Source organism: Molothrus aeneus, chromosome 1 (assembly GCF_037042795.1).
Source record: "Molothrus aeneus isolate 106 chromosome 1, BPBGC_Maene_1.0, whole genome shotgun sequence".
NCBI classification, from domain to species: domain Eukaryota; kingdom Metazoa; phylum Chordata; class Aves; order Passeriformes; family Icteridae; genus Molothrus; species Molothrus aeneus.
The window spans coordinates 28,114,849-28,141,662 of record NC_089646.1 but is presented as its reverse complement, the minus strand read 5'-3'; the positions used below and the strand labels follow the sequence as shown (position 1 = coordinate 28,141,662).

Below are 26,814 nucleotides of genomic sequence, written 5' to 3'. Positions count from 1 at the left end.
TGGTGATTAAGTTACTAGAGAAAGGCTACAGGAAAGAGGGGATTTCAAAGAATTTGGAGGGAATTTAAAATAAAAAGTAAATCCATAGCTCCCAGCAGACTACTGCAGAGAGTTTGGTTCCTATTACTGTATTTCCCAGAAGTATTTTAGAAGCTTGTTAGAAGAATACACTTGCCTATTCTCATAAGATTTTGAAGTCCTTATTAAAGGATCCTATTTGTTTTATCCCTCTCCAAATGACTGGGCTGTGCCTTAAGGAGACTGCCAGCTATGTCCCCTACCTAAAAATGAGTGTGTCCTTGCCAACTGGTGACACAGCACTGCCCTCCAGAACAGGGTAAGTAATTAAGCCTGAATCACAGACTTAATACCCAGTGCATAGCTCTGGGCACTTCTGCCAAGGAAGTAGGTCTTCCTACCTCCTTGAGCACAGGCCAATACCTTAAAGGCATAATTACACATCTTAAATCTCTATGGAAAATATCAGATAGCTAGGGATTTTTGGCAAGCAGCATTTCTTTTCCTTGCCACCACTGTCAAACACGTAAGGGGCAAGGCACTGACCTGCTCTTTCTCAGCAAATTGATAGCAATCTGGTGATGCTCTGCAAGAATTAAATTGCTTTTGACTGGGCAAATTTTGCATCTGCAAGCCTCTATTTCCAGGCTGGAGCAGGCTCTGGATGCAAACTTCTGCAGTAATAATTATTCTGTTCATCCATCGCATTTGGATAGCTTAAAGCATCAAATGTCCATTCTCTAGTTCTTGCTAAGCCTGGCTAACTAAGCCAGATCCCCAAATTCATTTAATGAATGACCACTGATTTCCAAGGCAAAATATACCAGAAACAATATAATTAAACAGAAAGTATCCACAATATACTCACAATAAATCTGCCTGTCTTATTAGAACAACCATACAAGCGAGGGGGATGATCTTCAGCCTTTGTCAAGAGTTGTGATGAAGTCTGGTAATTTTTTTTACCTCCAAGTGCTTTCCAGAATTCCTCTAAAATACATAATATATAATTTATCCACCAGCTGATTTAACATTTGGTATTTTAGCTTGTTAGTATTTCAGAAATCCCTAAAAAATCTCTTTTCTGTCTCAAAGATGAATGACTTTTCTTACAGTATTTCCTGCAGTTTGTCAAAATACTAGTATCAGTTGCATACCTAGGAAGAATCATAGAGTTATAGAATGGCCTGAGTTGGAAAGCACCTTAAAAATCATCTAGTTCCAATGCCCCTGCCATGAGCAGAGACACCTTTCAGTACATCAGGCTGCACAGAGCTCCATCCAAAACCTCCTTAAACACTTCCAGAGATGAGGTGTCCACCACTTCTCTGGGCAACTTGTTCCAGTGCCTCCCGACCCTCACAGTAAAGATTTTTTTCCCTAATATCTAATCTAAGCCTACTGTCTCCATGCAGTGCTGTGTATTCTCAGCTGTCTATTAGCAGCCATGTGGCCTCATACGAACCTGGTTCCTGGCCTTCATTAATCTTTGCAGTCTGGCATTTGAGAACATTGGCAATGTACTGAGCTCCTTGTTCTTCTTCTTTACTTGCTCCTTTTCCTACCCACGTGTAGCCAGAGTTGTTTGGCAGTTTCAGAACAAAGACATCATTAGAGTTTAGTGACACTGCGTCAACATCAACCTAGATAAAAAAAGAAATTGTTTTATTCTTCAAACCTTCAGATAATGTAATTACTATTTTGCATATTTATATAAAATGTGTAGACATGTTAATCTGCTATGCTTTTGGTCTTCAGTTCTTCCCTAGTTTTTTACTGATACAAATTAGATTTAAGACAGGGAGCTGACTTGCAGGGCAGAACTTAGGACCGTTTGCAGTAGGAAAGACCATCTCAAAGGAATTGCAGACTTCTTGTCTGTTCTTTGTCAGCTGACTGTTCACTGTGTGTATTCTTACAGCTCCTCTGAGTGATGCAGACTGATTCCAGCCAGCTACAGCATATTCTCTTTGGTTTATTGGACGGGTTCATCAAATAGAGCAGTGGGCTGGAGTGGGATTTGGAGTTCTGTGTCCTACCAGATACGACTACCTAACAAGATTAGTCAGAGAACCTCATAGCAGCTCTATCATTTCCTACTGGGAATGGTTGCTTTACTTAGCAGGTGACCTTACCTCTGCAATCCTAGTAATGGATGCCAGGTTCCTGCGGATTTGGAAGAGTCGTGTTGGTGGAGTAGGTTTCTGACCTTCCCTCCTGGATGTCCCATCCTTGTAGACTATGAGTGGTTTGTTTTTGAACAAACTCAGTAAATGTGCAGGCTCTTTGCCTTGACTGACTCGGATCTGTAGATATGTAAAGAAATGAAATAAAAGAAACAAAAGGACACACGTGGTTATTTTTGGTCTTTGCCGAACAGCTATGGGGATCTTAGCCAACAATGCTAAGTATGTTAACAAAAACAAGAAATGGCAAGCTGAAAAGATCTAAAAATACAGTTCCAGACATACAGAGTTAAAGCATTTGTGAGATTTTTTTTGTCAATCACAGTGACACAAAGATAAGATTCAAACTTCCAACACAATATTTAGCTGATTAAAATGGCTGCTATAAAAATCACTCATTTTCAAAAGAACTGTCATTTCATAGTGTTTTATAGAATGACTTAATTCTCCTGAAAAACTGTCTTGAAAGTTTAGGTACCCTGTATTTAAGCAGAAGAGAATGGTTATTAATTTTATTCATTTCTATATGTATTTTATCTGCCAAGAGGATGAAAAAAGTATCATGAATTTCTCATCCAGAGCGTAACATGGATGATGAAAATGAACTTCCATTACAGATGTAAAAGATGCTACTGCCATCTAAAACAAACACATTGAGCTATGAAGAATGATTATTTTTAAGTTAATGTATTATTAAAGTTATTTGTATGCAACCATTTAATTTTCCTTTATAAAAGTACCACTGGCCAAGGTAGAGGGCTACAAATCCCTGCCTTCATTCCCAGAAAGAAAGGGAAAAAAGGGAATGAGACATGCTGTGTAGCCAGCAGAGGAGGAGAAACGGAGATCCCTCAGTGAGGCCTGGGGCAGCTGAGAGCCGGGGTGCCCAGAGGAACAGCTGCAGCTGGGCACAAGCAAGTGCTTTTACTTATTTCACAGGTAGATAGACTGCTGCAGTTGTCTGGTAAGGATAACCTAGGACACATACACTTGTAAGGGACAAACTGCAGCAGGATTTGCTCAAACCACAAAAAAAAAAAACAAACAAACAAACCCCAAAAAACCAAAAAACAACCCAAATAACCTTAAAAAACCCCAAATGACCCAAACAGCACAGTAAAACATATTCTTGCAAGCCCAACGTTTTAACAGTCCCTTGTACTGATGTGCCATCTAGTGACCACACAAAATAGCACACTTAAAGCTTCCAGATAATGCTGATAGACATGTCAGGCACAGGTAATATATTGTGTCTGTTTGCATAAAAATGCGCACATATACATACGTATGTGCATATATGTACGCATATGGATATGTACACATATACATTCCTAACTCATTGAAGGCTGAAAGTACTTTTAAGTATCATGTCTACTGCAGTGAAATGGAACTCCTTCAGCTTTAATAAAAACACTTTCTAAGCACCTTAAACAGTAATATTGTTAGCAATGGTAGTAATATTGTTATTACTTTAAGATTAACATTAGCCTTAGGTATGAGGCAGGACCACATTGTGCTGGACACAGTCCAAATACAGAGCACTTGTTAGGAATATTTCAAGCTGTAATTATCTAAACATGTTCTAATCCTTCCTTAGTATAATTCCAATCAGAATCATAACTGACTAGTGGCTAAAAGTTTGGGCTACCAACTGAATTAACTCTACCTTGGTGGGTAGGGGAAGCCTTTTGCTTTTGTAATTAAGAAATGGGAATCACAGAATTATCTTCTGCTGCCTAGAAGATCTCTGCTTGTCCCTTATCATCTTACAAGCTTTTCTGTGAAAAGAGACCTCTCAGCTCTTCACCTACCTGTCCCTTCTCAGTAGTGATACAAGGAGAACACACCCAGTCAAGCTAAGGACTACCTCATCTACTCAAACCCTTTAGTTGCCAGTGTCCTGTGCCTTGCTTTGCACACCCCATTTCTGCACAGGTGGATGTGTATCCTGCTTTCATGGAGCTGCAAGCACTATGGGACAGGAAAACCCAAGTTATGTTTCTCAACGAGGCAAGGAACAGCCAGATCCTGTTGCACAAATCCAGTAGGCTTTCCTCTTCTGTCTTTCATGTGGCTTTCAGTTCTCCCAGTTTTGGCCCTCTAAAAGTCAGGTGTCTTGTCTGAGCTAAATATCACAACTTCCTCCACAATCAGAAGGAGACAGGAGAGCTCCCCCATGGCTATTGACTTGTCCCACTCTGCATGGAGTGAGTTGCCCTGGACAGTCTTATCATTCAGTCTGCACTGGGATATGCACAGGGTCTGTGAGTCTTGGCAGGACTGAAACCTAATTTTAAAACAATGCAAATCAAAGGAAAGATTTGCAGTTTTAGGTTCTGGCATATTTTGGACAACTGCATACAGAAAGGACGATTCAAATGGGCAATCTCTGGCAAATTTAACAGGATCCCATGGTGCTTGGCTTGATACAGACCTGAACAATTGGCATTTCTGTTCTTTAAATGCTAGCTCCTCCTTTCAATTCTCATCAAAATTTGCATGTATCACATGCTCTGCTGGATTTTATCCACAAGAGACTAACCTGCACAGCCTGATCATTTAATGACCGATCCAGCTGAACAGTCAAAAATGCAGAAGCAGTCAGTTCATCTTTTGTAGCATGGGCTCCTTGCCTGAGGAAGACAAGGAGAAAGACAATGGTTAAATTTAGCTTCAAAGTAACCCAGAGCTTGTGCTGTATGACAGACTCACAGTGAACAATCTTACATTTACGTGTATTCTACTCAAAAGGACAAAGTCAACATAAAATAATATCCACACACTGCAGGTCTGTGCAAAGGCAGCCAAACATACCACGTGTAGATGATCTTCCCTCTGGGGTAAGTGTAGAGGATAATGTAACAGTCACCCCCATAGAACTGTCCATATGTCTCAGGTCCCACAGGAACTCGGCCACTGCTTTCCACACGCCAGATCTGAGGAAACAGGGAAACCACTGCAGATTGCTGAACTGCATCCTGAGACTCTTCACAAAGTGTTTTACTATCTTATCCCTTCAGTGTCCTTTCTGTTCCCAAGTGTTATTGAATAGATACAGGGAGGATTTATCATGAAGTAGGTAAATACATCCTGAATTAATAAGGACCATCCACAAGGGGCTGCAACACACTTCTCTTTGTCTTGATGCTTTTTTCACACATGATCACTTCACAACGCCATGATGAACTTTCTTAATACCTTACAGTGACAATATGACATGGCACAACATTATGATCCATCATAAAACTAACATATCATTTTGGAGAGGCACACTGCAGTCAGGTAACGTGGTGTTAGGCAGATTTCTTCCTATTTCATTCACTACAGCCCAGTTCAGCAAACAATTGGCTGCTCAAGCCTATGGACCATCCCAAGTGTGAGTGTTTTCTAGAAATCTAGAATATACACTGATGAGAGTGTAGTTATTCATCCCTTCTTTTTCTTCCAGAAGCCCAACATGTAATTTGCATGCAACAGGTCATGTTGATACAATGCCATGCCAGCCCTGTGTAGTCCAAAGATAGTCCTGAAGTGGGATATGAAAAGGTCTAGAAAGACTGTACAGTCATCTTTTTCTCTCTCTACCTTAGAAACACTCTAGGGACAAATAAGGTTCCTCTAGAAACCAGATTGGATACCTACATAAAGACATAGAATGGATTTCTGATTCCAAGTGCAAGTCTTCCCATTCCAGATTTCAAGCTGAAATAAGCCTGAAGTTTCTCCTTTAGACTAAGAATCTATTTAAAGTAAATATTTACAAGGTATTGTGTAAGGGGCAATATTTCTGGTGTTTGATTTCTCTTGATGACTTTCATAAGAACCAAAAGAACATTCCACTAATAGAGTGCTAATCTAAACAACAGTACAAAAATTAAAACACAAAGTAGCAGATTTGCCCATTACAAGTAGCAGAATGGATAAGATAAAATTTATTACAACATGAAAATTACCTCCACTTTCCCTGAACCATCATCTATCATGTTATGCTGGGCAGCCATTTGTGGAGACTCATGTAACTTGGTAGCATCAAATTCAATCTGCTCAATTTTAGCCACTCTCTCTGTGACATAGACTTTGCCAAAGCCATTGCTTTGATCTTTATCCTTCCAGTCTTTGAAAAACTGTTTGAACATTGGTGTTTCACCTCCTTCGGGAAGGACTTGAATCTGAAATGAAGGAAGACACATGAAAGAGAAGGAAAACAGAACTGACACAGTTACCCAAACAGAAACTTTTCTAGATCATATGTGAAATATTGCCCTTATGTTTTATAAGCCACTAAAAATATTTTTTCTGCTGACTTAAAAATGATGTGTTTAACAGAGCTCAAGCTCTCTTGGTATCACCTCCACAAATAGATCGCACCTGTGTGTTGGCAGGATAATTCATCTGCTGTATGAATTGTTCAGCATTCTTCATGGCAGCTCTTCTCTCTTGAGGGTTAGCATTTTTGCCTGATTAAAACAGAAGGATAACAGTACATGGAAAAGGGCAATAAGCTCACAGAACCTTCAAAAACAAGTAATCCTCAAGCCAGGTTGCTCTTCCCTCAGTCTTGAATAAACACAAATGCTGCACATAGCATGAGCAAGAAGATTCTTCTGACGTTGAATGGCCAAAACAGTAATTTGATAGCTTTGGAAACAGTTAATTTAAAGGGAAAAAAACAGAAAGAGAGAAAAAGGGGTCATTTTGTTTTACTTAGTGTTTCTACAAAAACAAAAACTGGTTAATAATACCTACTTGGCTCAAAGTACCCTGGGTCTTTTTTCTGACTCTTCCTTTGCTGGGCTGCAATATGGTCAATAAAGCTGAACTGCCTCCATTTCTTCAGGCAGTGCAAAAGAGTAAAAGAAACTCCTGTTTTGTATAGCCGAGCTTTGCAATTTATCCATTTCCCTATCCACTGCTCCTTGTTCAGCCTTGCTCAGTGTTAGATGAAGTCTCTGTGGCATTGACACTGTCCACAGGGTCTGTGTCCCAGCAGGCTGCAGTGGCTGCATTCCAAAGACCTCACAGTCTAGTCAGGTGCTCTGATAAGGTATTCATTTGTATCCCATTTAGAATGAGACCATTACCGAAGTAATTCACACTTCTCAGTTTAGCGGCCTGAAGGTTTCCTGCAGAGATGATAGCTGCAGCCTCCCGTGCAAGGGTGAGACTCACAGCCTAATAGGGGTTTTCCACACATTATTTTTACCAGCAATAGCAAAGTGAGGATACCTAAATAATATTTTATTTATTTTATGCCTGACTCTGTTGGCTTGGTTCTTCTAGGAGCTGTCATATAGAATGACAATTGGGAATCAGGGGGACAGACAGACATAAGCCATCTGAGCACAGTGCTCCCCAAATGTTTTCAAACAAAATGCTTACAATGCCTCCTGGACTGACTTGAGAGACTTGACAAATGCCTCAAGTAATCATTTAGTGTTGCACATGGTAAAACAAAATAAAAATGCCAAAGAATAATTAATAAGCTGCCTCAGACCAAAAAAAAAAAAAAAAAAAAAAAAAAAGGAGCACTGGATTGAAGGGCAGCACTACAGCAATCCAGGTGTCAAGACCTAATTCCACAGTCGTAGTATTCTTCCCCAGGGAAACACGCAGACAAAGCAATTGCCAACTGATGATACCTCAGAGAAATATTTGCAAGAAAAAAAAGAGATATTAAATTATATGCAAGCTTATGCTTTTAGTTTATGCTCTAGACACGCACCTTTCAATTTCACACCTCCGTGGCATTACCTACCCAAATGGAATGTTCAGTGTCCAGATTTTGTCCCAGAAGATAGGGATTTGATGACAGTATACAGAACTCATAGAATTATTTATGTTTGCTTTGTACTTGCCATTTAGATAAGCATTTCATCACCCACTCTTACAAATATTTCAAAAATAGGGTCCTTAGACAAGACTCGGTCTTGAGGTCCTTACACTAAAGTGGGTAATCTTTGTCCACAGCCCGTAGCAGGGAAGAGCTGTGTGCAGGGTACAGTGCCTAGCCAGTATTAAATTCTTGTTAGTGTCCTAAGGGTGTTGTGCCAGCTCCTTAGGGATCTCTGCATAGCTTCTGCATGTGCAGTACAAGTGACCTCTCACCTTTCCACACAAAGATCTTCCTAGCAGCACCGTTGTCCAAAATGAAGCACTCCTCAGACAAAAGCATAGCCATAGAGAAGGGGTTTTCCTCTGCTACCAAGGACACCTTCATGGATCCACTCGCATCTGACACCTGAGAAAACAGTAATTTCAAATTTAGATCAACTCTGGCTTTTATAGACAAATAAATTTCTGAAATTAGTATAAAAATCAGCTGCCATTCCTATATAACTGGCTATATGAAATTGGTGTACTGCTGGGAAGTAAAGTAAGCTCATGATTATTATTTTTTGTTTCAGTTCATTTTACATCCAATAGAGGGAGATGTATTCTTAGTTTTAGGGAGTTTGTGGGATCCTTGCCTTGCAGCTTCTTAAAATAAATGTTTCTCGTCCACTGGAATAGTCCCTACTGCCAAGCAATTCACACTGAAGCCAAAGGCACATGCACATGCTGAACAATAGCATTTGGAACCATAATAAAATAGTCCTACACTGACACTAACAGGTGAATTGCCTACATTTATAACCTGCTGTTCTTTAACTGGAAACTCTAATGTATGACCTGTTCCAGAATCTGCTTTGTAACCTCTACCACCACTGTAAGTTCATGTAGACCTTTAAAACCTTTTAAAAATCACTCCTGTGTAGCTGAAAAGACCAGTTATTACTAGTGAAAATAGATTATTACTATTGTAATTACTTTTCTATCAGTCTTTATTTCCTTTAATAATTAAATATTAATTTTAAACACATCATTGTATCTTTCATTTTATATTATGGAAGTAAAAAGAGGAAATTACCACTGCACACAACAAGTAAAAATCAATCATTATACCTACTTTGAGGGCTCACCAGACCTGTCTCCTGCCTTTGATACTCACTGTTATACTGCAACACATTTAAATCTAGCTAACAGAGCTCTGTTAGCAGGACCTGCGTACTTACACTAATTTATCAGATAACCACAGAAATTTCAGAGACTTTTAGGATTCAAAAATTAACTTTCCCTTCTCTAGTTATGTTTTACTTCAATGCTCCTGATCGTATATATATATGTGCAGGCCTTCTTCTTTCCTCTCCATTTTGTTCCCTTAAATCCCTGCTGTGAAGAGGAATATACACCAGATTTTTGGCATGAAAGGAATAACTAATGTGAACTAAACGCAACACATAGACAAGTATGACTACAAGTGGCTTTGTAACAATGATCACATCATACAGGCTTCCTGTAAACCCCACATACACCTGTGTATGGGCAGTGGAAAAATCATGCGAGAGGCAGGGAGAGAGGTGGCTCTGTCCTGTGGTCTGTGTGGTGCACAAGCTGCAGAGGGAGTGACTCGTCACCTCTCACACTTCACAACAGCCCCAAAGTTAGTGTAGATGGCACCTACAGGATCACACACATGGGGATCCAGTAGCACTCCTTGCTGTCAGAGTGTGCCACTTGCTAGCCAAATCCTCCTTGTTAAGTGATGATGGGGAAAGGAATAAGGTTACAGATAATATAAAATATAATGAAACTTTTAAACTCTGCTAAGAATAGTCCATCTTTTAAACTCTGCTAAGAATAACTAAGTCATATATGACTACTAAAAGTCTCCCTGTTAAAATTAAGAAGAGAGGATGATTTAAGAGCAGTTAACTCTTCTTTGACCTGCAGTGCATGGTTCATAAGCCATGCTTGTTTCCTGAGTATACAGAAAAGTAATCCATTTTTTCCCCTCAAATTACCTGGACTACCTTGATTGACATCCTTTGAGAAACTTGTTCATTGGCTGCAAATAAACTAAAATAAGAGCAGTTCTGGTAATGAAGCCAGAACTCCATTTATGAGGAAGGAATGAATAAAAGCATGACTACTGTTGAGCATACCTAATTAAAAGTAGATAAATAAACAACTTACCATATATAGTTTAGCACTTCTCCTGTTTGTGATATCAGCCAGCTCATCCTCATCATCACCACACTCAGGGAGCTCTGGCTTGTTCCCTAAAACCTGTATAAGAGAATAAGAAATTCAGTGAAGAAATAGAGTAGGTGCTGGAGCATAAATACCTGTACACTAATGTATTGTTGCAGAAATCAAATAATTGGGATCATCTTTATATATAAGACAATCTAAAACCAAACTCATAAGTAACACAAACATACAGATAATTTTTAAAAATTGTGTCAGATCTCCAGTAACTTTATGCCTACATGATGTCTGTTCCTCAGGACAATTTGCTGGCTGTCTATGCACTACAAAATACACATAGAAAGGTGTACGTGATCCTGTTCTATGTGTGTGTTCACCTGTCTGTCTTCCTTTTTTCTTCCCAGTAACTTCTGAACTGTTCTCAAGCACATCTTGTAATTTTTGGAATGACATTACTCTTAAAATGTTTAACAATAGTAAAATTAAAACTGACGGAATGAAATATATCAGCTGAAATTATAAAGTAATTAAATTAGTAATATAAAATATCATATGACGAGTTCATTAATCTTAGAAGTTCCAGATTCTTAATCCCATTTTAAGGGGAAAATTTAGCTAGGATTTTGAAAATAATTTATGGTGTGAGAAAAACATTTTCTTGCTCTACCAGTAGAAAATCAATTTTAACTACTGTGGTAGTTTTACACCATGGGCAATATTATAACAACTACCACTATAAGAAATTTACAGAGGTTCATCAAGAATATGTTAGTCAGGTAGTCATTATCAAGTCCTAGTTATCCTTTCTTGATGATGTTTCCCTAATGACTCATATATGTGGACAGATCCAAAGGTTACATACAGAATATTATGGATTCCTATGAAATTATGTCCCAGAGTGAAGGTAGTAATTGATACGTCTGAGAGACTAAATATTAACATAAAGTACAAGGGCAGTGCCAGCCTCCTGTGAACTTGTGCATTATCTGTATAAAATGCTGTGCAATATAATGTGGAGCCATGGGAAAAAGCCTGTAAATATTTGATAACAGGGAAGCCCAACAAAGAATACAGCTGCAAACAATTTGGAAAGAAAAACAATATAGAATAAATATTTAATATAAATCTGCCATCTGTGGAGTTTTCTTACCTGGTACAGTCAATAAAATAGTAAAATAAAATAAAATTAAAATGGCCTTTTCATATGTGATTGCTGCTGTTTAAGCTAGTAAATTTTATCTGCAACTCATTGAAGACAAGAAAGCAATGTCCTGTTTAAGAAAGATGTTGCCCATAGCTCTTCAGTAGCTCTCAGTCAGCATCTCCTGAATTTACACTACATGGCTGCAGATTTACTGTTCTATAGGCCAAGCTGGCCTCCATGTCCACAACAGAGTGCCACTGTACTGGTGAACAGCTAGAACAGAAGGGCATATGCAGTTTACTGGCACCAGGTTTCTAAAAATGTTTCCCTCCCTACCTGTCTTTGTAACGCCAGGGTCACAAAACTGCCAAATAATAGGCATACATCTTTACCTGAACAGACACTGAACAAGTTTGTGGGTTCTGTAATATCTGACTTTCAGTAACTAAAAGATTCTTGTTAATAAAACTCCCAGAAGTTTCTACTCACTAGTGCTCTGTTTAATTAGGCATTTACAACAAAAGAAAAAAAAAACAACCCAAAACCCCAAAATACCTCCAAAACAAACAAACAAAAGACCCAAAAAACCCCACAAAAATGTCGGCTTCTGACACAGTTAAAGTCAGTGTTTTCCCTTGTTGTGCCTATAGAATACCTGTGGCCCCACAATTATTTTGTAGCATCTTTGTAAGTCATGCATGTTGATACAAAATCCCTTTTTTTCTTTTAACTGTGCAAGTGTCATTCTGAATATTTCAATGCAAACAGTGCTTGTTGGTGTTTGTGAAGGCACCTTGACAGAAGGAGCCTCTCTAATTACAGCAAGGTCTGGGTGCTGCATTCTGGTGGCAATTCAGGTAAGCAGCCCCTATAATTTAAAAATTGGGTTTTAAATTTGGGCCCAGCACAGGTTAGATTGCTGGCCTGACCTGTTGCTATCTCAAAACCAAATGCAGAAATGTTTTTCTGAAGTAGATAGAGAATTATTGTCAGACTCACAAAGCTGGTCTTAGGAAATCTCAATTCATGGGTACTACCACAGGGAGAGGGGTTAGAACCCCCTTTGTGCAGGTGCAGTTATAGATATGAGACATTCTGGTTCCAGGGAAACCCCTCCACAACTCATTACACAGCAGCTTGCACAGCAGCTTCTCTGGCCAAAGAGAGCTTCTCTAGCCCTGTGCTTCAGCAAAGGCAAACAGAAAACACAAATTATTAATTTCTGTACTTCTTTTTCTCAGAAGAGCCCAAAAACAAATGGAGAAGGGCCTTGAGAGTGTCCTCTTCTGCATTTTAAGTCACAGTTGCTTTTAGATCCTGGCATTGTGGTGACCCTTGTTAAAAAGGACAAGACATGCTTTTCCTCCCACCAGGTACGAAAAGCCAGGACTTGTGAGGAGGGCTGTGCAGCCAACACAGCTGTCAGAAAATGCTTTGAGCTGAATCACTAGTGGTACCTGCACGTGATGGTATCGAAACCTGAAGATGATACAAGGTTAAATGACCTAGGGCCTGTGAAGGCACCAACTGTGAAGACAGGTAGCATACACACATATAGATATACTTACTATATAAAGTGATATTGTATGAAATATATATATAGTCAGTACACATCTGTATTGCTAGGAAGAGTTTATGCAGCTTCCAACATGTATTTGTTGCCAGTTTGTCTTACAGGCTGGAGGATGAGACAGATCGTGGAACGAAAAATTCCATACTTAAACACAAAGCATGAAAAAATGTTGAAATAATGTTCTTTCCAAAGAAATGCCTTCCAGAGAAGTTATCTTTACTCCTCCTAAGGCACACTCCCATGCTATGGCTCCACATGTATATGATGTCTGCATGTTATGAAAATTAATAGTTTTATCAGTAAGATTACAACAGTACTGAAACAACAGCTAACTGCTATGCTGAAACTGGGTTGTATCATTACATAAGGACCTGCTGGCTGAGCTGTAGCTCTCTGGAGCACCTCCCTTTTTACAGATAATTCTCATGTGATGGATCAAAAAGAAAACAAATCACTCCAACTGAGACTGCAGTCATAGGCTCCCAAAGCTTTGCAGCAAGGTACCCCAATGATTTATACCAACAGACCATTTGAAGGACACTGGGTCCTCTGATACTTATATACATACACTCTTAGTTTCATACAAATCTTATGGCAGCAATTTACACAGAACTGTGCTCATATATTAATTTCTGCACAGCCAGGCTGCTCCTCTGGGTCTTGACACCATGTGGCCCAGTGTGCTGACAGTCCCAGGCTGGCTCTCCTGCGTGCTCTGAGGTGCGAGACCCTGACTCACAAACATGCCAAGAACTCAGACCCAAAAGTCCAACCTACACACCTGGAAATAGCAATGCTCTTTTGGGTACACACAAGATAACCTAGCCACACTGCTCCCCAGATGCCCAACAATCCTGGCAAACTTCCCACCTTAAATCTCATAAATGCACAGTTGGACACAAAGACATTGAAACCGCTCTTTAAATAATCATTATTATTATGTTTATCATAGTATCAGCAACAGCAATATAAAGAGTAATCAGGGGCCCTGAAAGCATATCCATGCCCCACCTTCTTCATTCTTTGGGCTTAGCATTGTTTTAGCAGAAGTATTCATTAACTCCATAGCTTTAGACCTTGTCTGAAGGCATATAACAGGAAGTCAGTCTGCATTAATCTTAAAATGTTGGGGTTTTTAAGCTCTGTTAGACTTCTGTGTTGACACTCCTAGGTTAGTACAAGACTCCCATTATGCAAACCAACAGAACATCAGTTCCTCTACAATTGCCCAAGTTCACTTGTGGTAAATGCAATGTAGCTTATCCTGCCTGCAAAACCTGTTTCATATCTGCATGTGCATAAGCTCTTCTCTCTAAGTATCTGCACCCCCTCAGATAAGTGCAAAATACTGAGGCAATGCTTTTACTCAGAAGTGAAACTCCACCTTAAAAAAAGAACAGAAGAATACAGACAAGAAGTTTTTAATCTGAAGGAATGTGACAAGGTAAATAATTTAAAATAAAGTCATTAAAAGAAATTTGGCAAGTATTTTCTTCATAACTGGAGAAGCCAGCCCCGCATCATAAAATAGTTGATATTGATTTAATGGGAGCAAGAAGTTTAAGGAGCTCAGTGAGGCTGAAAATCCACCTAGGAAAACAATACCTGAACAGCATGTCAAGTGAAGGTCAATTAAGAAAGAAAACCACTTTTATACAGTTTAACTTGTGTACACTAGCATTGTGTTTGATTTTCTTCTTCATATAAACACTTTGGGTTAGGTTTCTGGGACTGAAACTGAACTGTTTGTTGTGGCTGTGATCCTGAAGATCAGATCTCAAAACCTCTCAAACTCCCACCTTTATATGCTTACACCAATAGAAAGAAAAGCAAGAAATTGACACAGCTTAAAGCTGCCTAAATGACATTTTATTACTTAATACTTTTGGAAAAGAGTCAGGGTAGTAGATCATAATTTACTTTCCTGTATGCTTTGACACAAGCAAGTATATCCTGCTCCCCAAATTCAAGGTACACATGTAGGTTGTGATAGAGAATAAAGCCACTGTGCAGGACTACAGGCCTGAAAAACAGACACAGAATGAACTCATTGGTACATAATGGTTTAGATTTTTATTAACCTTCAAAGCAGAGAAGAATATTACAAGAAACATCTCTCTGAAATAAGTATTCTCTCAAATATATACTTGAGCAGGAAAAAAATCCATCAGAGAAAGGAAGGGATGAACACGATGCAGGCCAGTAACCACCTGGCTGACTGACCCAGGGTCCCAGCACAGAGGATCATCAGGCAAAGGTGGCTTTAGGCCTTCTCTGCTGAAGTAAACAGCCACAGCTTAAATTCTAATTGTTTGGGGTTACTGGTCCCTCTGGCAGAGCACAACCACTGCTGAGGATATTCTGAACCAGACAAAAATGACTTTTGACATTTGTCACATAATGAATAACCAAATAGGCTTATTTTACTGGTTATTATAACCTGGAACTCTTCCCATCAATTTGAACTAATATTCATTGTCTTACAAAAAATTACACTCCCAATAGGAAAAACTTCTCCCTTCACTGAACTGCTCACAGGGCTTCTGCCTGAAATGGCCTCTCACTAGCAATTCCAGCAACAAGAGATCTCATTACATGCTCACCTTGAGCAGGCAACCTCCCACCCTCCTGAACACAGATTGAAAAGAAGATGGAAACAGCCATAATGCACTGAGAAGTGGGCAAAAGGATGGTTTATGTTAACAAATAGTTCTGGCATGCTGTTAGTTTCCGGGCATTTACCATGTAATTTATCAAAAGGACTTTCTAGCATTAAGGTCTAAATCTGTTCTGTGGGACTTCAGATTGATATTAAACAGCAAAACACATCAGCTGCTCATGGCACTTTTGATGCATAAATTATGGCCTACATTTTTAGCCAGTTTTTGTTGTCTCAGGAATTTCAAATGCAAATCATAATTTTTCAAAGCTCTGTGCTTAACTGCCTAAAAATAGGGCTTTAGGCTTTGGCAGCTTTTAATAAGATATTTTCAACTTTGCATATCTGTCTGGGATAATTTGAATATAAAGTCTTTATTCACATGATAAGAATATTCTAACATTATTTGTCTGTTCTGTGAAACTGGCCATGGATAACATGTTCACAAAAAGGTGTCTAGATCAGTCTTGAGAGTAAAAATTTGATTTTTTTTTTTTGATAGTTCGGGTGCAAGGTAAAACAGGCTGCTTTCTGTCCTGCTGGGACTGCACAGCTGGCAGTACCTAAGCTAGTTATTTACTTGAAGACTGGGTGTGCATGAAATGAGGAAATCCCCAGCCTACATTATCTTCGAATATCTGGCTTTTAGGATGCCTCCAAGATGAACAATGATCCCATGCCAAAAGAAACCAGGAGGGTGAAAGGCAGTAAGTATGAAATGCTTCAGTCTTTTTCTAATCATCACTGCTGCTGAATGAACACAGGAAATTGAGCTGTTCAGCACTTGACTACCTGCAGCACAATTAAAAATAATCTAGTCAATCACCTCCACATCTTTTTGCATTTATACTAATTCTTTCTACCTAAATTTTTAATCTCATTGCTTTGTTAACATCATCCTCTGATACCAGAAGTAGTATTAAAAATATGGGACCCAAAGCCTGCAGACACTTGCACGTGTACTTGAGTTGCCCATTTTTTCTGCTTTATTTACCTCATAAATTGAGGTACATACTGAAGCCTTTGCAGCTTTGCAGATCTGTTTAAAGGCCTTGTGGATAAAATATGTGCTACGTGACAGTGCATGCTTATGTGTTGTATAATAATGAAATAAATCAATAACTAATGCCAACAGGGAGCCTCAGCCATAAAGAATATTTATCTGACAAAACCACAACACTCCCAGCTTTTCATTCTTTTAAGTGCCTCTGGTTTTGCAGCTGGTCCCAAGGCTGTGGCTGGACCATACCAATATGGGAGTGAAAAGAGGAGTGTGGCAAACACTCCATGAAGCTTGAGCTGGAGGCAGCAGCCCACGATTGGCAGGCAGAGACCGTGCTAGGAAATCAGTGTTCCCAAAGGATGCACAGCAGCAGGCAGCTGTAACACATCAGGGTGAGCAGAGGAGCTGCAGCAAGGTGTTTCAGCACTTAGACCATGGGAAAAACCACTCAGGGCATTGGAATATTTCTGGAGTGCAATGCTGGCTGTATTCACAAGCTCAGCATTTCCACTCCCATGCAGCAAACAGACCAGATATGGCAGGGGAACCTCCCTGACATGACACCAAACTCTTTGGTCCAAGACAGAGCAAAGACTGGACTCTAATGTTTAAGAAAGCAATTCAGAGAGTATTTTGACAGATATTCTCTAATGACTCCCGCTGATGCTTGAAATAAATTAAATATTTATTAGCACAGAGAGAGTAGCAATGTTCTTTTCACCTGGTTGTCTAGGAGATATATCCTGCTTAGCTCTTTGAAAATAATTTCCTCCTACTGGTTCAGGTGCCCTCCACTAACTGATTCATGTCTTTAAGTTCCTACACATCCTAAAATTCTGTGTAAAGGAGCCAAAATGTTCAGCTATGATTTACAGTTCTTCAGAGTTAGAAGCTGCAGCACTCATTACTGAAGTATTTAAATCTTAATTCACCTACCATTTATTTTTAAAGGTAAAGCCAGACAGTATCAAAGTCATAAGCAGCTGTGTAAGCAGAAGACCTGGCCCTAACAGCCTGTTCTGCAGTACCTGCAATAATTGTATTTACAGATTTCCTCAGCATCACATCACTGTGGTGAAAATACTGAACTGATCCCCCAACACATGGGATGCTTTCTTCCATACAGCTGTGCTTCACTTTGGCCCAAAGAGAGGATTCTTATTCCAGTTTTACATGGCCTGGACAGGGAACAGCAATCTGTGCACATGCGGAGTTCTTTTAAAAAAAAACCAACAAAATCTACGAAGTTTTTCCTCCCTAAGCCCTTCCTGCACTACACAACTTTCACTAAGGAAAATTCATAGGCAACCTTGCACACAGACCCCAGTTGCTCTGCAAAGGGCTGGGAGGAGACAAACCTGCAGAAAAAAACAAGAAAAAATACCCCTTCAAGGTGCATTTCTGCTAGAGAGATGCAGGATGCCAGGAAGAAACTATCTCAGAGCTCTTTATACAGCAAAGAAAATCTACCCTTTCAGGTCCTCTCCATGAAATTCCCCTGTTGCAAGGAAGTACCTTGAAATAAGAGCTAACAATCCCATGTGGAGATAAGTGCTAACATCTCTTGTCTTTGGCCTTCTCTTAATTATGCTCATTTAATAAGTGAAAATTATAGTACTTTTTCACCAAGAGATTTCTTGATAGTATAGCACAGAAAGGAAAAAAGCCATTACAAACTCTATTCATATTCTAACATGTAATTATAAGATTATAATTGATTTATGTGGTAGCCCTGCGAGCTACAGCTGCTAAAGAAGGAAACATAACAAAGATGAGTGGTTTTCTCACCCACAAGAATGCAAATGAGACACATTTGATCACAAGTACTTCCAGGAAATCATTAGGATCTTAGAAATTCCCTAAAATACCTAGTTTAGAAGCAACTTTCCTAGCATAAGAAATTAGGTTTTCAACCACCTGCTAGTAGAGCTGTTCATAAAGAATTTAGCTCATGCCATGCAGTGTGATACACCTGAACATTTTCTTTCTGAAATTAAATTTCTAATGCAGGCATTGAAATCCGTATTTAGAGACTTAATTAGAAGCCTGGCTTACAGATGTGTTTGCCACCTGCAGCTCCTATTCAGTTCCCTGTCATTTAAGTAAGTGGCTTCAGGCAGCCATGACTGAAAACTGCAGCTTGAAGAATATTATGGGCAACTCCCAAGGTTTAGGAAGATTCTCCTTACCAGCCTCTACCATTCTCTGGCCAAACCCCTCTTGATCTTCTATATGGGTCTGGGAAAAACGCTGGGCCAAATGCTCAGCTGGTGCAGAGCAGCTAAGATGTACTGGAATCCAGGCCATGCAAGTTTTGTCTGAGTTGTGTTAATTTAGTCATTTAAATGTAAATTTGTATCAAGGAAAGGGACTGTCCTTAATGACGGAGATAGGCTCCTTCGCTGTAAAGAACACAGAACTCCTGGTTTTGACAGTTTGAAACTGGCACCCTGAAGGGCAAGGGGTTTGCACTTTGTACCCACTTTCACAGCCCATCATAAAGCTTAAACAAACACTGGAATGCTTGGTAAACTGCCACTCCTCACACTGAGCAGGTGTTGCTATGAAAGGTGCACAGTCATGTGTAAGATTTTTACCCTGTAGGTTTATTCCCCTGGACTATTTTGGGTTGTATCCAACAAAATGATCAAACTGACAGGACCCAAATTCTTGCTGGCACCTACCTTATGCCCAAAATCACTCCAGTGAAGCAGCATATTCGTGTTCCTGAGGGATAAATTTGACCCATAGTTTCAAAGCAGCCTGAGAAAACTGTCTGTTCATTTGAGTAGCCAATGCAACTACTAATAGAAACTACAGCTAGTAGTTCTGCTACTTTCTGTGCATTAGCTTTCTTAAGTCTTTGTATTCTCAAGAAAATGTAGTTGACTGCTCTGTGTGCCTGTGTTACTGAGTCTTGGCACTGGGGTCTGGTACAACTTCCACTGTCCTCACCCCTCTCTCAAGGCATTCATTTTCCTTTGTACATGACTGTTCAATACTGCCTCTACCCTGGGACTGAAATTCATTTCTAGTATTTATTTCACAAAATTCCTTGGAATAATGTCTATTTTATTCCAGCTGTCTCAATTTAGATGATAACAGGCAACTTTGCTTTACATATTTCCAAAGCCATAGACAGGGCTTCATTACTTTTCATATTGGGGATTTTTTTTGGTTGTGAACAGGTTCAGGCTGGGGCCTGACAGTTACATGCAGTTCAGAGCTTATGAGCATTTGATTAAAACTGTACAAGCTACACAATTAAACAATTGTTTAATCCCTAACAAATGCCTGGAGTTTGTAGTCCACAAAAAGTTAGAATAAAATATTATTCTAAAAAGTTACCCCTCTTCCTCCTCTTGCATCATCCATCCCACTGTTCCTTCACTCCTCTGTATACAAAACAAACAAACCTCCCCTTAGCATGACTAAGTTCGTAATACAACCAAAAGCAAGGGAACAAGAAGGAACACAAATGTTGAGAGTGGCAAGAGCAGGTTTTGCTTTTACAGAGCTGTGATGACAGCTCCTGCTGGCTCTGGGAAAGCAGCAGGTACCAAACCATTACCTTCAGCAGTGGGGCACGTGCTGCTCTTCCAGCCTTAGGTAACGATCCATGTGACAGAGCCAGGGACTGCAGGAACCTGCACAGCTCCTTAGAGCAACATGTCCTTGCACTCTCACACCCACCTACATGTCAAGGCAGGCCTCACTTTTCCCCAGCTACCTCACTGTGCTCCATGCTGTCCTTGGAAATGATCTTTGGTTTGTAAAAAATAATTTTTAAGGGCTTGAATTTAATAAGAAAGGAAGAAGTGATCCTGCTCTTCTATCCATATGGGCAGACATCTATCCAATTAATTTAAGGGTTACTGGAGCTTCATGTTTTCAACATGTTTGCATTATTTGGGTCTTTAGAGTCTAGAGCCTCTGTAACTTGCATTTGCAATGCACTCTTTATTGTCTGTGCTCTTGGGATTTTATCCACAGGGCTGAGTTAGCAGTGCATAGTGCTGCCAGTCCCTTTCCAGCTACAAAGGTAGGAAGGTGTGACTGCCTGTAATATGATCAGACCATTCACCTGTAGTATTTATTCACACCACAGGCAAAAACAATCATCACTGGATACAATGGCACTCAGCAATTCTCATGATTAATCATTGTTTAGGGGCTTTAAAGAAAGAGCAGAGAGGAGAAAGGCTGCTCTACCAGCAAGGAGGAAGAGGTTCTCCCTGTTGCTCGGTGTTTACACCAGCTGAATCTTTACACAAGTATTTTATGAGAGGTTTGGACCCACCTGCTGTAAGGGCTCTAGAATACTCAGAAAAACAGGCACGTGACAACTGCAAATGCTGAGTAAATAAAAGTGGCAGAGCTTTATGTTTAAAGGCAGAGGAGTGATTCCAAAGATGCATACTAACAAGATTATTCATTTTCTTGTGGTTTTGAACCTCAGCTGTCACATTTCTCAGGTTTCAATCATGAAAATCAAAAACCTTTACAAAACCACAACAGAATGTGTCAGCAGTAAAAACCACACCAATCATATAGTACCAAGAGTTGCAGTTTTAAGGGAGTCATGTGTAAGGGAACAATAAATTCTATGAATCAGACAGGCTCAGAGAAACAGAAGCATCTTGAAAAGTGTTAGCTGAACACAACATATTAAATAGAGGGAGCAGATGCAGGCTTAACACTTAGTTTAGGTAGAACTCAGTCTATCCTACTTTTTCATTGGCTCTCATACCCTGCAGACTGACACAGCTGCCCAACATACTTGAAATGTACCACAGGGAGATGAGTCTATGTAGGCAAAAAGTACCATCAACATAAACATATTTTAGGGTGTCCAATATTTCAAATTACACAAATAGAGGAAAACAAATACACTAAGACTTTCTCCTCTCCTCTATTCATTTCTAGAGTTATGATACCAGATCAAGGGATTGCTGCACAACAAATGGAAGATTGGATGCTTTCCATCTTTCCCTTGAGTGACTCAGAACTGAATGCTTCTATGCTTCCCGCATTACTACAAGCACCCTCTTTCTGATTCCTTGTTTTTCTAGTTTGCCATTACTCCACAATATTAAATAACGAGATTATGGGAAACTTTTTAAAATACAGCTTCTCCAATTATCTCTTCTCTTCAAAATTAGAGCAGAGATTCCAACTAGAGTAAGAAAATTGTCTGTCCTGAGCTTGGCTGCCAATTACTTTGGCTGCTCTCAGTCCTCAGTCATCTCTTGGGCAACTAAAAGCAGCGCTGTGAGATCCCTGCTTACCACTGCAAGCAGTGAGAAGGATGAGTATCAGCATCAGCACAGGCAGCAGCTACCAAACTGTGTCAAGCATTGCTAAGATCTGTTTTTGGATTGGTAACATGAAAGTCAAAAATTTCCTGTAACACAATTCAAACATTCAAGTGTAAGATTCAGCAGAATGGGTAACTATTCAGCTGCTTACATGTGAAAATCAGAGCAGAGTTGGCATCTGGTGATTTTTTTAATGTTCTGTTGAGACTGGTGACCAGGCACAGCAACAGCAGCATTTTGGCCAAGGTGGTCAGTTTCTCTTTTAATTTTCCAAGGTAGCAACCCTATACAACACTGCTTCTTTAAACCTGCCAGTCACTACCTCACCTAAATTTACCTCACCCAAATCTGGCACCTAAAGCCAGATTTATGTATCTGGCTTCACTTTCCAAACATGGAGGCGAAGCCAGATAACAAATATCTCTGATGTGCACAGAAAACTTCTGCCTTGTCTTCACAGTCAGAGTTCTAGTGATCCCTGAAGCATCTTCTGAGAAGCTCTGCACACCCACTGCAAGTCTGAGCTTCCCAGACATGCTGTGTTTCCAGAGTGCAAGCACAGGATGGTCACTGTGTGGCCTGCGGTGGCAGATGAAAAAGGGCTTGCTGCTGTCAAAACTACGCACATACCCAGCTTCTAGTAATGCTCCTTTCCCAGGGTGAGTGAGCTGTGTCTTGCTGGTCTGCCACAGCAATTCATCCAGTCCTACAGCAGCTCCAGACAGTTCTCTCCCATGGGCAAATTTGAGCAGTGCAGCCTCTTCCCATTGCTAAAAATGGTAGCTGGGAGCAGTAACTGCCCTCATCAGACAAGTTCACCTCACCCACAGCACCACAGCTCCCAGCAGGACAGTGGGCTGGCCAGGAAACACCTCCTCATCACAGCACAGCTGCCTCTGCTAATCCTAGAGCCGGACAGAAGTGTGGCAGGGTTAGTTCAGCCAGCCTGTGTCTTGCCTCTGAGGTGGGGTGCAGGCACAGAAGTTTTGTTTTTCTGTAGGGAGTCACAACTCTGTGCTTATGGAGCAGGAATGAGATCAGTGTTGGCTCTTTCGGCTGGTACTCATGATGGGTATGTCAGCCCCTGCCTGAAGCGTCTACTGGCACTACATGAGCAAGTTTGGCCACTGATATGAACGCAGATTTCTAGCTCACAGGAAGGGGAATCATTCCTGACATTTGTCAGAGGAGATAATTTTAGGAAATCTCTTTTTGATTTCAGTGGCATACTGGATGACAAAATGAATACTTAAAGTATGTAATTCTTTTCCACAGAAAATAAATCAAGCTTTTTCTAAGAAAGCTGGAGATGCCAAAAATCCACCCTTCCTGATGTAGAGGGAAGAAACAAACACAATGTTAGCTCAACAGCAGTTAGCCTGGGAGAGTGTAACAGCAAGTTAAGAGACGATTTTGTGCAAGGAAGGAGAAATCCAAACAAAGAGTACCAGAAACTGGAAACAGTTTGAGCAGGAATAAGGATTAATAAATTTTAGATGTTTATGAGGTTAACTACCCTCCTGACTTATTAGCAGCACATTTCAGAGTGGACTGGGACAGCCACAGCTGAGCTGCAGACCCTGTTATAGAAGCAGCACATACAAAAGCAAGGATAGCACGATGCAGAATAGAAAATAAACCCTGACTGCAGACACACTCACTCAAACTGGGCTCATCACAGTGGCAGCAATAAAAGCAGTTAATCTGATTGCATTGAATGACCCATTTCTGTTCCCTCCATATTCAGAATCCTAAAACAGAAGCAGAATCTTCTTCATACACTGCTGTGCAAGTGAAGAAAGAATTTATACCCCAATACAATAACAATGCAGTACAGGATCAAAATGCCACCTTGGTGTTTTCCTGCTCTTAGTCATGTGTTGAGGTTGCTACAAAACAATAAATGGAAGCCTGGCAGAGAGATGCAGGGGGAAGGGCAGCATATCCCTTCCCCTCAGAGCCTATGGAGGGGGATGGCAGGGAGGCAGTCTGCAGCTGGCCTATGTCCTCACTGGGCTAGCACAAAAGTCCAACTTATCTGCCTGCACCTGCACCATGCAGGGAGCAAAGGGAGCTGCTCTGATCAGTGCTCCCAAGTCACACATGAGTGTACCAGAAGCTCCATTCAGAGCCTCCAGAGGTAACCCCAGGATGGGCCTGGCAGCAGCAGCAGCTGTGGCCAGGGGCAGGATCCCAGAGCCACCCAGCCACAGCTGCAGCAGGATGCAACCCAATGCTGTGATTCAAATCAGGAGCAGGAGGTTGCTCTCTAATTGTCAATCTGTGCTCTTTTCAAAAGAGCTATACGTGTAAAATATGCGACACGGCAGAGCCAGCGTGGAAAGTCTGTACAAGGAAGTAAAAAACCAGAGCATTGTTTGCTTGGGTTTCTTCCCTCTTCAAAAATCTCTGGTACACTGTGTGCCACCTTCCCTTCTTCTGAACGTGGCCACATCTGTACTTACACCCACAGGAGAAAAGGTCATTGCAAGGATATGGACAGTCCACCCAAAGGGGTCCCCACAGCCAGCATGGCCACGGGCTGGTGGCTCAGCCCCTGTTTTGCTCTCAGGCAGTGACTAGTTATGCTGCATATGACCACACTGAATGAAAACAGCACAAAAACTAACTGCACTCCTGCATGCACCATTAGCTTTACTTCCTGAACTTAGTATGGACTACAAGACAATATCCTAGCTGTACATATTCCATTTTATTGAAGTACTGCTTTGTGACCCTGCTTCCCTCTTCCTTCTCTTTGGAGAATGAATGGAAGAAGCTTAATTTAGGACACAAATGTCAAGTGCCAATGCTTTCATTAGTAGGCCACCTGTAACAACACATGAGTGTTTGTTAACTTTTAGAGATCTGAAAAATCCATAAATTGGGAATTTTTCTTCCACTCTACTTTGATCAGCTCAGTTGTGATATCTGAAATCTGGGGATTTTAAGTAAATTGTTAAACTTCCTAAACATATGAGGAAGGGGCTCACTGGGGTTACTAGAGGCTAGGTGCATATGATCTTGAAATAGAAGATGAAGTATGCAGTGTGAAGTATGAAGTAAAGCAGTGTGCTTGGCCCCCAGCCAAATCAATATGCAATTTGCCACATTCTTTTACTTTCTACACACAGTAATTCTGCGTCTTTGTTTGGTGCTGTACCAAATGGATGCTCCTTCTTCACAAAGAGCTGATGGCATGCTCTGGTGTGAGGCATAGTGTTAATTCAGTCACTGTACAGCTAACTCAATAGAGCAAAAATTTATTCTTGCAAAAATATTCTCAGATGATTAATTATCTTAGACTGTAATGCCCAAATAACTTAATACTGCCTGGGTAAGAAAGGAAGGAAAAGGTATAGACTGGCCTACTATACCGTTTATCCAGCATCACTCATAACATCAGCCCAATCTGATTTAGTTCCTGAGCTGCAAGAACTTTTTATTCACTACTATGTCAGCAACAAGTTTGCACATTACAGTACCTCTATGAGGTGCTCTGGCTCACTCCCTTCTTCCACAGTAATTAATTTGGACCTTCCATTTCGTTCGTTGTCCCGAATGCCAACAGCAACCTGTGTAGCCTTCAGCCTCTCGTACTTATTGCATGATGAGCCACACCACTGATAGATCTCCTGAAATAATGAAAAGAACACACACTTTAGCAACAGGATTCAACACAGCAAAATTATGGAATTAGTTTCATTAATAATTATCCTACTGGATCTAAACCGCCAGAACAGTCAATCTACATCTTTCAGAAGTACTTTCTAGAAGAGAGCTGCTCCGTCACGTAGGTATTTGGAGTATCTATGATATCGTCTTGAAGTGCACCAGGAGAGATTTAGGTTTGATATTAGAACAAATTTCTTCATGGAAAGGGTGAGTAAACATTGGAATGGGCTGCCCAGGGAGGTTGTGGAGTCACATCCCCGGAGGTGTTTAAGAAAAGACAGGATGGGGCATTTAGTGTTGTGGTCTTCTTGACAAGATGGGGCTCAGACAAAGGCTGGACTCAGTGATCTCAGAGGTCTTTTCCAACCTATTTTATTCCATGATGCTGTAATATGCAAGATATTTACATAACATAATTCAGCTTCCACATAACTAGGAGATCACTAGAGCTCAGAATAGTCAGAGTTTTGGTTTGACTGAGTTTCATCCCAATTACATATAGAGCTTTAGCTAATTAAAGAATCAGGAACTCCTAAATTTGTTACTACAAATTTTATACGTGTCAGTTCCTCTTCTATGGTATTTCAGCAGTGCTGGTACTCACCTGTGTAAGAAACAAATTCATTTCAAAATCTCAAGGAAGAAACAGATTGTATGTATTACTAAAACACAGTTAAATCTTTCAATCCAGATTTTATTTGCTGACCTTTTGCAGAATGCAGCATGTTCCCAGGGCACCTCTCAGGAAAAGGAGACTAAGACAGGTCACCTGATTCAGCCAGATTCTAAAATCAGAACTCTAAATTCTTTAGTCTGAAATGCTCCAAGTTCTGGATGAAAAATAGGGATTGCCAAAACTTGAAGCATTTCAGAACAAAGAATTTAGATTTTGGTCTTGATGAAAATTACTAATGAAAGGCATAACATAAGCTGCAGGGATGCTAGAGGCTGGGCTAGAAGGAGCAAGTCCAAGGAAATTACTCATTTTAGCTGGTTGTTTCCCCCACCTTCTCCTGGAAGAAGGTAATTTGCTTCTTCACATGATTCTGTCAAACAGTACAGCAATAAAGGTACACAGTTTTTCTCAGTTTTAATAAGGTTCAACTGGTTTGTGTTCATCTGCAATGCAAATTTTAATCAGAGCCTTCACTGAATAAATTACTTGGGCTTAGTTTTATGTTGTATATACAACTGTATAAAACTTAAGATT

At 40.2% G+C, this 26,814-nt stretch overlaps 1 protein-coding gene across 1 annotated transcript in view; it reads right to left on the bottom strand.

The window, feature by feature from the left end:
* SCIN (scinderin) overlaps positions 1 to 26,814 on the bottom strand; it is a 48,498-nt gene that overhangs the window by 4,852 nt on the left and 16,832 nt on the right. Inside the window, exons 4-13 of the mRNA XM_066553968.1 lie at positions 25,415 to 25,564; positions 10,218 to 10,310; positions 8,310 to 8,442; positions 6,573 to 6,661; positions 6,158 to 6,373; positions 5,019 to 5,140; positions 4,747 to 4,837; positions 2,154 to 2,324; positions 1,484 to 1,661; positions 887 to 1,008 (exon numbers count right to left, since the gene is read on the bottom strand). Of these exons, the coding sequence (XP_066410065.1) occupies positions 887 to 1,008; positions 1,484 to 1,661; positions 2,154 to 2,324; positions 4,747 to 4,837; positions 5,019 to 5,140; positions 6,158 to 6,373; positions 6,573 to 6,661; positions 8,310 to 8,442; positions 10,218 to 10,310; positions 25,415 to 25,564 (1,365 nt within the window). The remainder of the gene's footprint in view (positions 1 to 886; positions 1,009 to 1,483; positions 1,662 to 2,153; positions 2,325 to 4,746; positions 4,838 to 5,018; positions 5,141 to 6,157; positions 6,374 to 6,572; positions 6,662 to 8,309; positions 8,443 to 10,217; positions 10,311 to 25,414; positions 25,565 to 26,814) is intronic.